Below are 16,682 nucleotides of genomic sequence, written 5' to 3'. Positions count from 1 at the left end.
AAACCTTCAGAGGCTGCCTTGCCTTAAGGCACAAAACCCACGCCCTTCAGGACCTGGAGATGCCCCATTGGATGACCCAGAGAGAACATTTCCTCACTGCGCAGTCCTGTTAGAATCTGGATCTGTTCCGCTCGCTCCTCTCACACCCTGTGAGCTCCCTGCTCCCGTCACACCAGCCTCCCCGCACACTTCCTGTCTCCACCCACCTCTCAGCTGATGTGGGGCTTCGTCCCATGCATCTCCACGGCCACACGGAGTCCCTGGTATCCCCCACGGTCCCCCTGCCCTTCTGTGTGAGGGCCACCCTCTACGCCTCGCCCCGGCAGCATTTATGTAGTTCTGTATTCAGTTAGCTGGTTGGGGAGAGGGCAACTTCTCCTTGAAGTCCTGAACACAGGATTTCCATGTATGGTGTCCTCTCATCCCGTGCCCTCCTGCCCACCATTTCTGGGCAACCATGCAGCCCTCGTCCTCTGCTTGCTCTCCCTTCCTGATCAAGTGCATCTCTCAAGAATTAAAACCTGTCTTTCCCCAGGGACTGTCCATGACACCTTGCAGTCAGGTGTTCAAGTGGAGCTGAGCCTTCTTTTAATGGGTGGCCAGCCCTAGAGCCCCCGTTCCTGGGGAAGGCCCGAAGCCTCCAGACCGGACTCCTGGCCTCCTGGTCCCTCCCACATCCATGCTCCAATATCTGACCCCCGTCCCTGGGCACACTCCCCATCCTGTCCATCCTCATGACTTGATGAGCCAAAAACCAGCCATGACCTCGTGCCAGATATCACGGACGTCCCCGTGCCGCTGCCTGAGTCTGTATTCCCGAGTGGCATTCAACTGTGGGGCTGGCTCATTCCCTTGCTTGTTCCTTCACTACCTGCAGAGCCTATTGGGTGCTGGGTGCCCGGCCAGGCCTGACTCTCCCCAGCTCTCTCTCACACCCACCCCACAGTCTGGGACCCCAGGGTTTTCAGAAAGGCCAGCCCTCTGCTTTCACCCAGCTGTGAGGTCTTTCCTCTCTAGCAAGTATTTTGTGATCTGAGCCTTGCTCTCCTGCACCCTGTCCTGCACAGATGGCTCTGAGTGGAGACCACAGGGGCTGCTCTGCAGCTTCTCCGGGACCCCTGGGCTGGCCTAGGTGCTTAGCTTCCTGATGGACCAGCACAGGCTGAATGCACGGATGGGAGGATGGGAGGATGGGAGGGAAGCTGGCCCTTGGACTGAGAGGTGGCATGCAGGTCAAGGTCAGCAGTCTGCTCTTGGAGGCACCCAGTGGGCAGGGTGAGGATTTCAGGGTGGAGAAGATGGGCCACCTCTGCCCACTCCAGGCTGAGGTCAGATGTCCAGGACGGGTTGGCGGTGGGCAGTGGGGGAGGTAGGCCGTGTCTAACCTGCGTGCCCACTGCCACTCTCAGCCCACGCTTTCGTGGAGAACCTCCCACCTGTAAATCAGAGGGCAGAACTCCCTGGGTCCCAGTCCCCCTTCAGAATATCATCACCTCCACTTCCTACCCAACTTACTCCAGCCAGTTTCTACACCCCTCCACCCACTGAGACATCCCATCCCGGCCCCAGTGACCACTCTGCCTATATCGGCACATGTGGCTGACCTCCGACTGCCCTTGGCTGAGGTCGGCTATCTGTTTCCACCATGTGGTACCCCTCACAGTGACCCTGAAGGTCCCCGCCTCCCACCTTTGCCCAGCATTATTCCCCCACTCCACTCGGCATTAACAGGATGTAACCTGGAAGTGGCAGCACAAGAGTTTGGGATGACATCTTCTGTAAAGAGTGGAGGGGCTCACGGGGAAGGGTCATGGGAACTGAGTAGCCCTGTGAAGACAGCAGGTAGAACACAGGGCAGGAGCTGGATTGGGGGAGAATCAGGACTCTGGCTCAGGATCCTCCAGCAGCTTCTATGGCACCTCCCATAGCTCAGAGCCCATCTCTGGCTAGCCTGGTTGGTCATTCACCAGGCTCCTTCTGCCTCAGGCCAAGAAAGGGCTGCTGTGGCCAGTCCTGGAGGCCTCAATGGAGTGCCAGGCCAGAGACGTGACTGTGGGGGCCAGGCTAGTGGTTTTCAATCTATGTTCCCTGGAGCACACAGGAGCCCCAGCAGAGGTGCCTCAGAGGCTGGCAGGTGAGGTGGGGCTGGGACCAACTGTCCCAGTTTGCCTGGGACTAGGGGTTTCCATTTGTAAGCAGGGATAAGCTGTCATTCCAGGCGAGGCTGCCCTGACAGGCTGTGGCTCTTCCACTCCGTGAGCCAGGGTACTTCACATCTATCTGTGCCACATTTTGATGCTCCACATGGGATGTGATTTGTAAACGAATGTTGAACTCTAGTTAACGATGAACCAGCCAAAGTGTTCAGGGGAAGAGTGGATTGAGGGCACGTAAAACATGAGATGAATAGGTGGGTGGATAGAGGGATGGTTAGGTATGGAATACACTGGGTCAAGTAAAATGTGAGTTGTGGGTACATAGATGTTCTCTGTCGACGTCCTGCATCTTTTCTGGATGTTTGAACATTTCCTGATGGAACATTAGGGTAAGGTTTGACCTTCAGGGCTCTGGTTATTGAGCCTTTCTGAAGGGGCTGACTCCTGAGGTTCATGGGGTTCTCTTCTTCTTCCCTTCTGTTGCCGGCAGCCTGGCTCGAACTGGAGAAGGGACGAAGAGGGTCCGTCAGAAGGCAAATCCACTCAGCTGATTTCTTTTTACTGGCTGAATGTACTCAGAGGCTCAGAACAAGTGGAAAAAGAAGGGGTCACTTAATTCAGACAGAAAGAGAAAGAAGACTCAGTCTCTCTCGGTCCTCACCAGTCCCAAGGTGCCGGTCCCCCTGCCAGATGCCAGAGGCCAGGACCCATTCTGAGTGGGGGTTGAGTTGCCCATCCCCAGAACCCCACCACCTCCCACAGAAAGCATAGAGCCTGCCCCCACCTCGGCCCCTCCCCACCTCCCTTCACGCCGCCACGCCGCAGCTCCAGGGAAAGCAGAGTGGGACTCCCAAGTTCACAGCTTCTCCCCAGGCTCATTCCAAGGTTGGGGTGCTGAGTCAGCTCCCCTACCCCTGTCTCCTCTCGGACCTCCTCCCAGTCAGGCCCCATATGACCACCTCCGTGAGCAAGGCCAGAGTACAGGCAGCCGGCTCCCAGCCCAGAGGCCACTCCAGCTGTTCTGGCCTCCACCAAGCCTGACTAGATCCCTCTCCCACTCCCTCTGGACCTGATGGCCCCTTTAGTTCCTTGAATTATTTCCAGAAAGTTTCCTCTGTTCCAGAGCTGGGCAACCAAGAGGATCTGGGTGATGCAGACCCTGCCCAAGGAGGGCAGAAAGTTGGGGGATCCTGTCAGACACAGGAGGGCCCAGTGTGTGAGAGAAAGTGGGCAGGGAAGGGTCAAGGGGGCCCAACTCAGGTCACTGAATCTTGCTGGGCCTTGAAGGATAAATTGGTTCATAAAAAGTTCATATTAAAGATCCAAATTGTGTTCACTAACCTTATTGTGGTGATCATTTTGCAATATATACATCACTATTACATGTAAATACATCAAATAATTACGTTGTACACCTTAACCTTACGCAATGTTATATGTCAATTATATCTCCATAAAGCTGGAAAAAATTCCAAACTGGACATATGTTATCTCCTTACCACCCCCAGGATTCAAATTTCTAATCTGAGAAGAAGGTAGTTGCCCCCAGTCAATTAATACTTGGAAAACCAAGATTTGTAACTCCTTCCTCCCATGCGCTTCCAGGAGGAAGTGGAGGGTACACTGGCCTGGGGCTGGGGGCTGGACAGGATGGTGGAGAGCAGCATCCACTAGGACTCTGGGCCCCAGACCCCAGGGGTAACCACGTACTGTGCTGTCTAAGGGTCTCGCCAGGGACCAGAGACAGCTTAGTGGGAGAGGAATGCTGTAAACTGAAAAGTGCTGCAAATACAGGGCACCACCATCCTGGTGCTCTATGCCTCCCCAGGTTCTCAGAGCACATAAAATGCAATGACACCAAATGCGACCTGAGCTCCCGAGTCAGATCCTGGAACAGAGAAAGGGCATCCATGGAGAGACTGGTGAAGTCAGCCTGTGTCCGGCTGTGCACTAGCATGGTCTCCATCCTGATAATTATGTGAGATGTGACCACTAGGGGAAGTGGGTTTGGCCGGCACAAACTCTCTGCGCTATAGTCAAGTCATCATCCCAGACCAAGTGGAGAAGAAAGAAACAGTTACAAGAAAACAAGCAGACTGACATAGGGTTACAACAGGGAACAAGCTCGTGATTCAGGGCTGTGTGTTTCTTTACTGAGCCTACATGATGGGCTGAGAGCTCAATGGCATTTTGTAATCTCTGAGTAAACTGTCATCTGAGACGAAAAGTATCTGCTTTCTCCTGGTGATAGCATCTCAGAAGCCACAAATGCTGCTGCAGTTTGTCACCTCCATTCATAATTGAAGGTGAGTTCAACTGCTGTTAGTGGTGGGTACAAATAAAGATGTCATTTTCTTGTCCCAGGGGCCTGGCATCCAGAGGGGGACATCTAAGGAGCATTTGGGAGGGGACATGTGGTTTTGGGGGATGGGACAGCTATGCACCCCTGGAAGGAGGTGGCTTCTCTCCTGCTCTCCCACCCACCAAGCCCAGATTCTGATGTGGCATCAAGAGTGCCCACCTTCCTGTCCAGAACTCTTAATAGAGACAGATCACACTTGCTATGTCTGCAGGATCTGCAGTGGACAGCAGGCATAAATCAGGGCCACCAAGCTGAGTTAACCTATCCACATGCATGCTTTCAAAGCAGAGCCTCCAGCTGGTAGCAGAAGTTGGAGACATCAGCAGCGTCTGAAGCTGGTGCTGGCTCTGAGATGAAGGGGCTGCGTTCTGAGAACAGAAAGTGGCCTCGGGGAGCTGAGAACCACCCTTGGCAGACAGCCGCAAGTACATGGGGACCGCAAGGGCCAGAATTTGACAGCTGGGTGAGGTTGGGAGCACATTCTTCCCCAGACTGGTCAACGCTTTGATTTTGGTCTCTAGAGACCCTGAACAGGGAACCCAGACAAGCTGCCCAGACTTCCGACCTGCAGAGCTGTGAACTCTGTGAATGCACAGGTAATGTTTGAAGCCATAACTCTGGTCATTTGTCATGCAGCGAAGACTGAATATTCCCCCATCTCCCTCCTCTGCTCATGCTGGCTCTTTTCTCTCACCCTCCAAGCTGCTCAGGCCAGAAGGAACTGAACCTCGCAAGGAGGGGGCCCCTCCATGTGTAGCCCAAGGGTCTGTCACCTTCAAGGGCTGGTTACCGCAGCCTTTAGACAGCTCTTCCCTCCCTCCCCCTCCTCTGCTTGTGTCCCCAGCACCACCCCTCCTCAGGGACCAGTGCCTCTCTCTTGGAAGCTGGTTACTTCCTCCTTCCAAGCCCCTGGTATCACTTCTGCCACCACCTGCCATTAGCCACTGCCTAGCTACTTATCTGGCCCACCTGCTCCATTACCATCACCTGTGTGGTCCTGGCTCTGGCCCTGCCCACTATATGACTCTCTCCAACCTACACAACCTGGTAGGTGGAACCCCGGGGAATCTCTTGGACCAAGAAGCTGGGGCTAGAGGAAGACACCTGACCAACGTCAACGAGTTAACACGACAGGATGGGGTTTTGGCAGGTTGGCTTCCCAAGGCTCCCCCTTTCTAATATGCTATTACGCTCTTAAAATGTATTAAATGCCAGTACATACAAGGTAACATTTATGAACAATTATCTTGGTCAGCGTGGGCCACCACAGCAAAGAGTACAGATAGGATGGTTGAAACAACACACATTCATTTCTCACAGCCCTGGAGGCTGGAAGTCTGAGATGAGGGTGCAGGCATGGTGGGGTTCTGGCGAAGGGTTCCTGGTTCACAGGTGGCCCCCTTCTCGCTGTGTCCTCACATGGCAGAGAACTCTAATGTCTTCTCCTCTTCTTTTAAGGACACTATTTCCATCATGGGGGCTCCACCTTCATGACCTCATCTAAACCCTAATCCCCTCCCAAAGGCCCCACCTCCTAACACCATCACGTTGCGGGGGTCAGGGGTTCAACATATAAATCTTGGGGAACATGAACATGCAATCCATGACAGAGAGTAAGATAAACATCATATTAATAAACAAATCCCACACAGACACCACTAAACCCAAAGACACAGAACACTATTGGTCTCCTGGATTCAATATGACCCTGTTTCCAACACAGAACTATCATTGAAGGGCGATGTGTGTGGTGGCCCCAATCTGTCCCCTGGCTGGTCAACTTTGCCTGTTGCTTTGGACCCTTTGCACCTTGGTTTCCCCAGCTATCATGCCAGGTAGCTGGGTGAGACGTGGGTCCTCTTAAGGTGGCCCCTGGGCGGGCAACAAGTGCACCACAGAACCTGTCAGAAATGCAAGTTCCAAGGTGGTGCCCCCCTAGACCTGCTGAATCAGAAACTCGGGGCTAGTGACCTGTTTTGACAGGCCCTTCAGGGGGTTCTGATGCTTGCTGGTGTTTGAAAACCCCCAATTCTGGGATCACTGAAGGTAAGCCCAGCTTTGAGTCCTGGGACTTTGAGTCCAGGGAGCCTCCCAAGGCTTCAAATCCAAACCCTTTGGTCTGGCAGTCAAGGTCTTCCTTTGGTTTCTGCTTCTGAATCCCAAGGCTTCCAGAAACTTCCAGTGCTGCTCTTTGAGAACACGAGGTCCGTTATAGAGGCAGGGGAGAGCGTGCTCAGCCAGGCTCAGGAGTGGGGCCAGGACGTGAGCCCCCGCCCTCCACAGCCCCATCTGTCTCCATGAGGCTGGCCACTTGCTTCCCTCCAGCCCAGTGTCCCAGAGCCAGCAATAAGCAGGGGCCGGACCCCACATCTCTCTTCCGGAGGTGGTGAAGATCCTAAAAAGAGCAAGGTGGTGACAGACGAAGGAAGCAGCAATAGTGAACATTCCAGAAGTGTTGTGGTGGGAAGGGGGATGTTGAGGCAGGGCATAGACCGCCCGTTTCCAAACCCTGAGGAGGCAAACTCATGGTCTTCTGTCCAGTGTTGCTGAGAGGGGTTCTCTGGAGGGGTAACAAGAGTGGACCAGGCCTCATTAACCTCCCAGGAACCCACTCTGAGCTCTTATCTGGGTGTCTGGGGCTTCAGGTTAATTTTCCAATCTCTCCCTCAGCCTCTCATATGCTTGACAGTTGTGCAAACTGGGGACCAGATGGAGATGGAAGGGGCCTGACTTAGGGCCACTCACAGGAGGGATGGTGGTGTTCAGGTGAGCGCTGGGGGTGGGAACCCCACAATCAGTCACCCCTCCTTTACCCTCAGGCCCATGTACTGGGTCACCGTGAGGTCCTGACCTCGCCTCGGGATCACCATGCATCTCCTCCTCCTCACGGCCACCGCCAATGCAGGATGTTCTAGCCAACAGTGACCTCAGGGGTCGCTGGCCCTGCCCTAATGGGCAAAAGCTGTGTCCTGTGGCCTCAGGGAAAGCCAGGCAGGAGGTGGGGGGGTGTGCTGCCATTCCCTTGGGACGGTGGTCCTGGGGGCCTGGGAACCACAGGGGCATGAAGGCCCTGCCCAGCCTGCCCTCACTGCACCCATTTCCTTCACCCTGCACTTGGCCACCACAATTCACCCTGCGAGGAATTTGTTCCATTTCCCTTGTTGCTGCCAACCCTGAAGTGCAGGGTGGCAACCCAGGAAACACCCACACCCCCACCTTCAGCCGCCCCCTGGCTGGGAGCTAGAATTTTAAATGCTCAACTGGATGTCACATCCGGTGTCCCGAAGGCCCCTAAAAACCAGATTGTCCCAAACTGAATGCACCCTTCCCTGCCCAGATATGGGAGGACCCCCCTCTGAGCCCTGAGCTTTTACCCCAAATTCCAACTCTGGAGAGAACCTCCTTGCGGGGTCATCCATACAGCAGAAAGGGCCAACGGTCAGGCAAGCAGATGACAGTATGCTCACACCACAGGCCTGAGTAACTGCTAGCACCATCGCTGAGAAGGTCCCACAAATGCAAAATGTTTAATGGGAGATGGTACGCCTTAAAAAACAGACCACGATCTTCTCTGCACACTGTTATTATGATCATGAAAAATGTGTGAATGAAATAAGAACCTAAAATGAGGAAAATGCCTGTATTAAGTTGGTAAGATGACGAACTTTTTTTTTTTCCAGGTTTTTGTGAATGCTATTGTTGGTTAATTTTTTAGTAATAATTTTTTTCTGGGTGGGAGTATCATTTTCAACCCAAAGCAACCACGTGTGCAGTTTGCAAAGTGGCTCCTAGACTCCGATTCCAGCCTGTGGCCGGGGCCACGTGAGCCACGCCTGCCTCCTGAAAGCACTAATGGTTTTTCTCCCTCCTCCCTCGTTTGCTCCTGTTGAGGACTGCGCTGTTGCACTGTTGAAAGGCCAGGCGCCTTGCCAGACAGTCTTACTCAAGATAGAGCAAAGGCGCTGGCTGTGACATGCAGGGGAAGGAGGCCACTCAGGACCCAGCCTGGGCCAGCTTTGCCCCAACCTGAGCTGATGGCCTTCAAGCAGATTTTACCGTAAATATGCCGCGAAACCAGAGGGCAGAAGCCTCTTCTCGTGGACAGAGGCTGGGGGCAAAGGCAGGACCTGGAGCAGGCCCCCTCTCTGCCCGCCCCTGCCTGGCTCCTCTGGGGTTGGATCCTCAATTGGAGAGGCTAAGTGCCTGTGCACCGTTACCGGGCAGATCTTAACGGAGTCATAGGCTCTTAGGTTTCTGGAGTCCTGGTTTGATTTCTTTTTGCAAGACCAGCAAACACAGGGTACCTGTGCACTGTGGGCACAGCTCTGCCCTTGCCTATGGCTGTGCGCATTTTGGAGGGAGAGCTGGGACTTCACAGCAATTCTCAAAGAGAGAGGGGTTCTGGGGAGAGGACAGCTTGGCTGGGCCTGGAGGGCAGGATGTGGTCACCAGCTGTATTATTCACTGAATTAACTGTTTTTGCCCTTCCTTCCTGGGCCTCAGTTTCTTCATCTGTCCAAGGAGGTGGTGGACCACATTCTATCAGAGGCTCCTGGAGGGGAAGTGAGCAATGGGCATGGCAGTTTCATTCACACCTTGGTGGGGCTGGGGCACATTCTGTCCACATGTCATCCGGGGCCACCTCTCCAGGAAGTGCTCTGTGCTCCCAGCCCTGCTAGCCGCCCTCTCTGGACCCTGCTGAAGCTTGCCACTCCTCATGCACAACCTCCCATGTCTGGGCCATGAGGGGCCACTCCCAGAGAGCAAGGTCACATCTTCTCTTGTCCTTCGAAGGCACAGATCTCTGCCCAGTCCTCATCTGGGGGCCCCTGTTCTGCACTCTGCCTGCAGGGCCTCTGCTGAGGAAGACCCTGGTTGGTCTCATGGGTCTTCCCCTTGGTGACACATGAGCATTCCAGAGTGCCTGTCCTGTCCCAAATTGCTGTTTTCTAAGGTCAGGGCCTCCCCACAGCTGGACCAGGTTCCTGTCCTGAGACCAGAGGCCTTGAGTTGGGGCTGGTTGCCCTGTGGGTTGATGGCTACCCAGCTTGATGGGTAGGCTCTGTCTTTTCTGGATGGAGCTGTCCAGGAGGTTCACAGGACCCAGACTCCCCCAAGGGTGCTCACCTGCCCCAAAGCCCTCCAGGTTCTGCCTTCTCTTTCTACCCACTATGGCGTCTCCAACAAAAGCCCACATGCCTCTATGCTCTCTCTCTCTCCTGCCTGGAAGACCCCTCCCCAGGAGCTGGAGCACCTGTGGCGATGGGAGGGCCCATGGGGAGGGGTCCCAAGACCTGGGTCCCTGGTGTTGGGGGCCACCTCTTCCCAGCCCCTGGGCTGCATGGCCCTGCCTGCAGCCCTCCCAGCACCCCCTCCTGCCCCAGCGGGCCGAGCCGGGATTACTGACACATACTTTGCGCAAGTCCCAGCAGGCGGGCAGAGGCTCCCGTGCCCGCGGCCATGCATTTGCCCGCTTCCCTGGGCGGCAGCGGCACGTTTTGTCGGGGATGGAATGTGGAAGCACCAAAGTGTGAGACACCTCCAGGGTGTCACCTGGAGAGGCTGGGAGGGAGACCGAGGCAGAGCTGCTCTGGTGCCTGGTGGGGACCCAGCCCCAGAGCCGGGGCTCAGTCAGGGGGGTTGTAAAAACAGTCAGCTGAGTCCTCATGTCCCCAGGCACAGGTCACCTGATAGTTTCTGTTTTTCACAGGAAAGATTCCATCCATTCATTCCTTCATTCATTTGTTCAACCAAATCTTATCTAGGAGCTACAAGGGGTGAAGGGTCAGGAGGGGAGGAAGGAGAACAAATACCCCACGGGATTTCACAGCCTGGTGATATAGGTGCCGTCCTTGTGACAATTCTACAAAGGGAAGGACAGGTTCCCCTGGGATCAGGCAGCCTGGCCGGAGTCAGAGCCTTTTTCTCCATCTCTTCATGTCACCCCACAGCATCCAGCCCAGCCAGGTGAGGAGTGAGGAGGCGGGTATAGTCAGATCCAGGACCAGCTGAGCGAGGCCAGGGGGAAGTGTGATGTGATGCAGGTGCACTAGGTGGGGAGGGCATGCTGCTGGGGGGTGGCGGGTAAAGGCATGCCAGGATGGGGTTATCGATTGCTGTGTAACTGTGAACCAAACTACCCCAACTGTGCCTGGTGGAGTCTAGGGGACTTACCAGGAAGACTATTAGCTGCAGTGCTGACCACGGTGGGGGTGGGGGGAGGATGTGGGCCTTGTAAACCTCGGATTCTCAGCCGCTGACGTGTCCATGGGAACCCTCCACCCAAAGCAGTCTGCTCCTTCCTCAGCCTCTGTTTCTACCCCTCCAGGGATGGGCAGCTCACCACCATCACTCTCAGACGAAGGAAGCCTTTCCTATACTGAGCCAAAATCTGCCTCTTGGTCACCTGTAGCCTCTGCTCCCAGCCTTTGCTGGAGCCACACAGAAGTCCAGTCCTCCTTCCCCAAGAGCCTCTCACACACTGAACAGCAGTGGGGTCTTCCCCTGACACTTCTCAACAATGGGTGGCTCCAGTCCTTCAACTGCACTTAAAAGGGGCAAATACAAACTCTGGCATTTGGTTCCAAAACGCAAATGGCAAGTGCTGGGTGGCGAAGCCTTGAGGGGATGTGGTCCACATGGATGATCCTGGACCTCAGCATAGCAGGGGTTGCCTACTGTGGGGGGCTTTGGCTTCTCAAACTAGCTAGAGAACTTGGTTTTGGGGTTTTTTAAATTTCTAACCCATTCTTATAGATTATATTAAAATGCTGCACAAAATAATACATAATACATTTAAAAAACCGCCATGACTGTTCCCAAACACCTATTTTCAACTTCCGTTCTTATTTCTTCATGGACAACCATTCATGTATGGGCTCTGGTCTGTGGACTACACTTTGAGTATAACTGATACTTTCATGGACAGGTGGTACATCCAAGCCCTGCTTTCCCCTGTCCTGGGCCACACCTGCAGGACGGTGGCAGAGCCCCTCTGGAACAAGGCAATTCCTATTCCTGCAGGCTGGAGATTTGTAATTGGGACCCACCGTGGAAAGTGTGGTTTTACAACCCCTTCAGACTGTATTCCTCCTCAACTGTATTTATTCACCCTCTTCCCTGTCACAAAGAATTCCAGCAGGCTTGTGCAAATAAAACAAAATCATTTTTTAAAAAAATGACAAGAAGCCCAGTAAAATGCAGGGTTAGCCAGCTTGGGAGAAGCTGCCGCACCCGAGCCCCAGACAGAGTCCCAAGTGTTTAGGTGGCCAAGTCAGAGAGAGCTGGATGTGAGAGGTGAGTGACGCTTTTGTGCTCTGGAAGGAGAGTGTGCCGTGCTGGGCTTTCAAGGAATCAAGATGATGGGTATTCAACTTGGTGGTACAAAACAAGGTTTCTGACCACATATATTTTACCTATGGTTGTTTCTAACATTGCTCCTCAGGAAAAGGATGTGTTCTGTGGAGGAACATCGTTCCCAGCACCCTGAGATCCTACAACACTGGGGGTGTCGAACTGGTGTCTGGATTTCTCTAGTTTCATAGGCTAGCCACTACCATCACCAGCCTCAGAGCTGCAGAGAGAGGCAGAGAGAGATAGAGACAGAGACACAGAGAGACAGAGACAGAGGTAGAGAGGGATAAATACAGACAGAGAGACAGAGACAGACAGGGACAGACAGACACACAGAGAGACAGAGAGATAGACAGAGACAGAGAGGTAGAGAGACACACAGAGAGAGAGACATAGAGAGAGAGGGACAGACAAACAGGGCAGAGTGAGAAGGAAGGACTGGAGGGAGGGACAGGGCTGCCTGGGGAGGGACTCGCAGTGGTGCAGGCTCACAGAGGCAGGGCAGCTCAGGAAGTCTTGCTTGCTTGGGCCCTGCCTGCCTGAGAAGCCTCAGAGCCTTGCTCAGCCCTCCCAGGTCCCGTGTCATCTGACACAGGCAACCTCTCACCTCGTGTGGCTGCTCATCCCTCTCTTCCTCCTCCTCCTCCTCAGCCCCCACCTCACCCACCCTTCGAGGCTGTGGGACCTGGGCATTGCCTCCAGAGCCCTTGTTCACTCTCCCTGAACTCCACGTGCACCTTCAAATAGTGGGTCCCACTGAGGGAAGCCTATGTCCCACCCGGGACTGAGAAGACCCCTGGGCCTGAAGAACCGGTGGGGCTGGCGCCAGGGAAGGCTGTGCAGAGAGGAGGTTCTAGAAGGTGGGGGGCAGGTGACAGCTGAGCTGGCCTTCCTTGGGGTCTGGACACATTCTCAGAGCAGGGTGTCTGCGTGCACGTGAGTGTGGGGTGCCGGGGGCTAGGGAGGAGGGTGAAGAGGCAGTGAAAGCGGGGAGAACCAGAGAATGCTGCACTGGGAGCATGTCTCAGGCTACTGAGCTGGCCCAGGGGTGGGAGAAGACGGGGCGTGAACATGGGAACTTCCTGGGCCAGCTGGGGTGATGTCCACTCCAGGTGCCACTCAGTGCTGGGGAGCCCTAGGTCCAGCAGAGACTGGTGAGGAGCTGGGTGGCAGGAAGGGGCTCCTGATAGGGAAAGGGGGGCCGGGCTCTCTGGGCAGGTAAAAGCACTGCTGCTGGAGCTCTGGGGGCAGTGAGGGTACGGGGTTAGAGTGGAGGGTGGGAGGGCAGTGAGAACAGAGGCAGAAGACGGTGGGAATGGGGCATTGCAACCTGGTGGGGGAAATGAAGGGGCCTGGCCCCATGGTGAGGGGGCAGGGGAGAAAAGAGGCTGACCTCCAGGGCCCTGGCTAGGCCACGGGGGGATCACAAGATGCCATCAGCCCAGACATGGGAAGTAGGAGGCAGGTGCCCAAAGCACATCATGGAGCACAGGTGCACACTGGGTATTGTTCTTCAAGGGTTCCATGTGTTCCCCTTGACCATGATGCCTGTTCAGTGCTCACATGGATCCTTGTGATCAATTCTAATTAAATAAGAATTCAGTCTGGACAAGGGGAGTGAGGGGGAGGGGGCTAGGGCCTCCCTGTAGGTTTGCAGTACATGGCCCTGTGGGGAGCTGGCGTCTGGCCATGCTGTGCCTCTGGGGTCAGGTGCCCAGGCCTCTGTCCTGTCACCTCCCAGGTCTCTTCTCTGGATCCCACCCCCCACCCCGTTGTCTGTCACACAAGGAGCACAGACCTCTTGGATGTCTCTGTAGCTTTCAACATTCTGGTCTTAGGGCTGTCTCTCTGTGCCTCTGCTGGGACCTGCCTTTGGACCTTGAGCATCTAGGGTGAAGGACACTTCCGAGACGGTCCTGGGGAGGCAGTTGGCTCTTTAAATTCCCACAGGATGCAGCACCACCTCCTCCTCTCCTTCCACCCTCCCACCAAGACCACACCAACTTCAAAGCCTAATTACTCCCAATTTGGGCTGTTTCCTTGTTTCTCCAGGTGAGGAAGTCCCTGTCACTTTCACTTTCATATGCGAGGAGCTGGGGGTGGGGTGGAGAGAAGTGATGAGAACAGTGGCTTTATTTTGGGGAGGGAAGGTGAAACAGAATACCAATTAGGGAGGCTGAGTGTGAAGGTGAGAAGTTATAAAGAGAGGGTCTCCCTCCAAGGCCTCACTTGGGGAAGGGAGGGAAGCGGGAGAGGGGGTTGGCAAGAGAAAGAAGGAGCCACCTGTGGGAAACTCCATCAGGTAGGGTATGAAGATAGAAAGCCTTACGCCTTCTATTAAACTCCATTTCTTTCTCTGTGAGCCCTCCTTTTCATTATGCTCATGTTCACTGTGGAGACACCACGTCCTTCCTGTGTCCAGCTGGCCTGGGGGCAGAGGGGAGGAGGAGAGGAAACTGCTGGTCCCCAGTAAGCCCTGAGATTGTGGCCACCGAAGATGCTTCTTCCCAGGAAACAAGAGAATCACTGAATGTGAGAATCCTATGGAGAGCAAAGTGGGGGGTTCCATGGCGCCGTCTTCCCTCTGGGGCCAAAAGGTTGCTCTAGACTCTTGATTGGGTGGGTCACTGAACGGGAGGCAGTGGGGAGAAGACGCCCCTCCCCACTGATCTGGAGAATGCCGGATGCACCAAGCATGTCCCAGGATCCTTTCAAATGGAACACATACGGCCCAGGTGGAAAGGGTGACATACGTGTGTTGAGGGGAGCAAGGCCAGGGACACTCAGGGCCAAAAGGACAAAGATTCCACCGCGTAGGGTGGCCAGAGGCTGGTGACAGGGCCCTTGTTTATAGAAGAAGCGCGGGGGCGAAGGCGCTTCCACTAGCGCCCAGGAATGCGGCGGCGGGTTCTAATTAGAAGCCTGCGCGGGAGCGGGCGGCCGCGGGGCTCTCTCAGACGCGCTCCCTTGGTTCCCCCGGCGTCAGTGTCCCCGCGTCGGGAGGCACGCCCGCTGCATCCTGTGCTCCAGAAGACAACCGGGCGCTGCAGGTGCCGCGCGGGTGCGGGACCCGCGGGGGTCCCCGAAGCAAGTCCCCGCCGCCCCGCCACCTCTCCCAGGCCCTCGTACCCGCCGGTGCCTCCTTCTTGCCCCGCCCCGTCCCGCCAGGCTGCGCCTGGACCCGAGCCCCACACCTAGGGCGCCCCCGCTCCTGAACAATCTCGAAGAGAAAAATTATTATCGGATTAGATGTACTTCGGCTCACTCAGTCTCCCCCCGCCCCAACTTCCCCTCGGCGTAATTATTATAATTCCAGGCAAGCCGTCGGAGAGAGTTCCTGGCTGTGTGTGTGTGTGTGTGTGTGTGTGTGTGTGTGCGCGCGCGCATGTGTGTGTGAAGGCTTGTCTCCGATCTGGGTCTCCTCCAGCGGCGCGCCCAGGCCGCTCGGCTCCCGCATTCCCCCCAGTTGTGTTCGTCAAATGTTGGGCATCTCAAAGCGCCCCTCCCCTCTCCACTGGGGAGCTGGGGTGGCCCTTGCCTGTGGGGGCTCTACCAAATTCGCTTCCCTCCTCCCCTCATGATATGAGCTGTAGACCCTCAGGACCCTTCCCTTGGTTTATCTGCACTTCCATCGCCAGATTTAGGAGGGTCTCACGGGAATGTGTCTTGTCTGGGGTGGAAGACGGAACGCCCCAGCCCTCTCAGATGTGGGTTCGCGGAGCCTCTCACTAAGGAGCCTTCAAACGCAATGCTTTCTCCCTCTTTACCTCTCCAGAAGCCCCTCCTTACCATCGCGGTCGGGACAGCGGCAGGAAGGCGCAGGAGGGCCGGGTGCTGGCCCCAATGCGCCCGCCACTCCCGGCCGGGTCCCCGCAGTCTTTACGTAACTACGCTGCTCCGAGCTGTTCGGTCTTGTCTCACTGACTTTGTTTTAAGATGTGTGTGTGTGTGTGTGTGGGTGGGTGTGGGTGTGTGTGTGTGTGTAAGACATGTCCTTAAGGAAAGTCTCAGGCGGATCTCCCTCTCCCAGCTCGCCCTCCTGGCTTCTCTTGGCCTCTGGCTGCCCGAGCTTTCATGCCATCTGTGCTGTCCCACTTCCTGCCTCTCCCCAGCTCACTGCTCGCCCCGTCCGACGCCGGGAGCCCCTCTATGCCCGACGGATCAATGTCTGCGGAAACTCCGCCACCCGCGTCCCAGTCCCGGCCCGAACAGGTCGAAAGTGGCCGCCAAGGAAAACAAACCACCCTCGGAACAGGAGGGCTGGGCAGAGCGCGGGCTCTGGGCCACCGCGGGGCCCTGCCCGAGGGGACGGCGGCTGGGGGACGCACAGAGGCCGGGGAGAACGTGAGGAAGGCTCACTCACCACCAGATCGGGTAGTTGCCCAGCGCTTGCTTCAGGCCGTAGAGGAATATGAAATATCCGAGCGGGGCCATCGCCGGGCGGGAGATCTCGGAGGGCCAGGAGTCCGCCCCGAGAGCGCGGGCGCCGGAGCGGGCCGGGCCCTGGGAGCTCGCGGGCGGCGGCGCTGGGCCCTCCTGCGGCCGCGGGGTGCGCGGGGTGCGCGGGTGTGCGCGGGTGTGCGCGGGTGCGCGGGCTCCGAGGGCGGCGCTGCGCCAGGTGGGCCGGCGGCCGGGCGGCGGGCCGGGGCCCGGGGCGGCGCGGGACGGCGGGGGCGGGGCAGCGCCGCGGGGGGCGCCCGCCGGGGCCTGGGCCGGGGCGGGGCAGGCAGGGGGCGGGCGGGGCCCTGGGAGCTAGCTCGGTGACGGCTGCAGCGCGGGCCCCTCCCGTGGCCGCGGGGTGCGCGGGGGTG

The 16,682-nt window shown here is 56.4% G+C and overlaps 1 protein-coding gene across 1 annotated transcript in view; it reads right to left on the bottom strand.

Moving 5' to 3' along the window:
* The window catches only part of WNT3A (Wnt family member 3A), a 47,021-nt gene extending 30,577 nt beyond the window's left edge, over nt 1–16,444 (bottom strand). Inside the window, exon 1 of the mRNA XM_036848042.1 lies at nt 16,235–16,444. Coding sequence (XP_036703937.1) covers nt 16,235–16,305 — 71 coding nt within the window. The 5' untranslated portion in view covers nt 16,306–16,444. The remainder of the gene's footprint in view (nt 1–16,234) is intronic.
* Nucleotides 16,445–16,682: the final 238 nt, after the last annotated feature.

Source organism: Balaenoptera musculus, chromosome 3, assembly GCF_009873245.2.
Source record: "Balaenoptera musculus isolate JJ_BM4_2016_0621 chromosome 3, mBalMus1.pri.v3, whole genome shotgun sequence".
Classification (NCBI taxonomy): domain Eukaryota; kingdom Metazoa; phylum Chordata; class Mammalia; order Artiodactyla; family Balaenopteridae; genus Balaenoptera; species Balaenoptera musculus.
The sequence above is the reverse complement of the archived record's forward strand: the minus strand, read 5'-3'. Positions and strand labels throughout refer to the sequence as shown.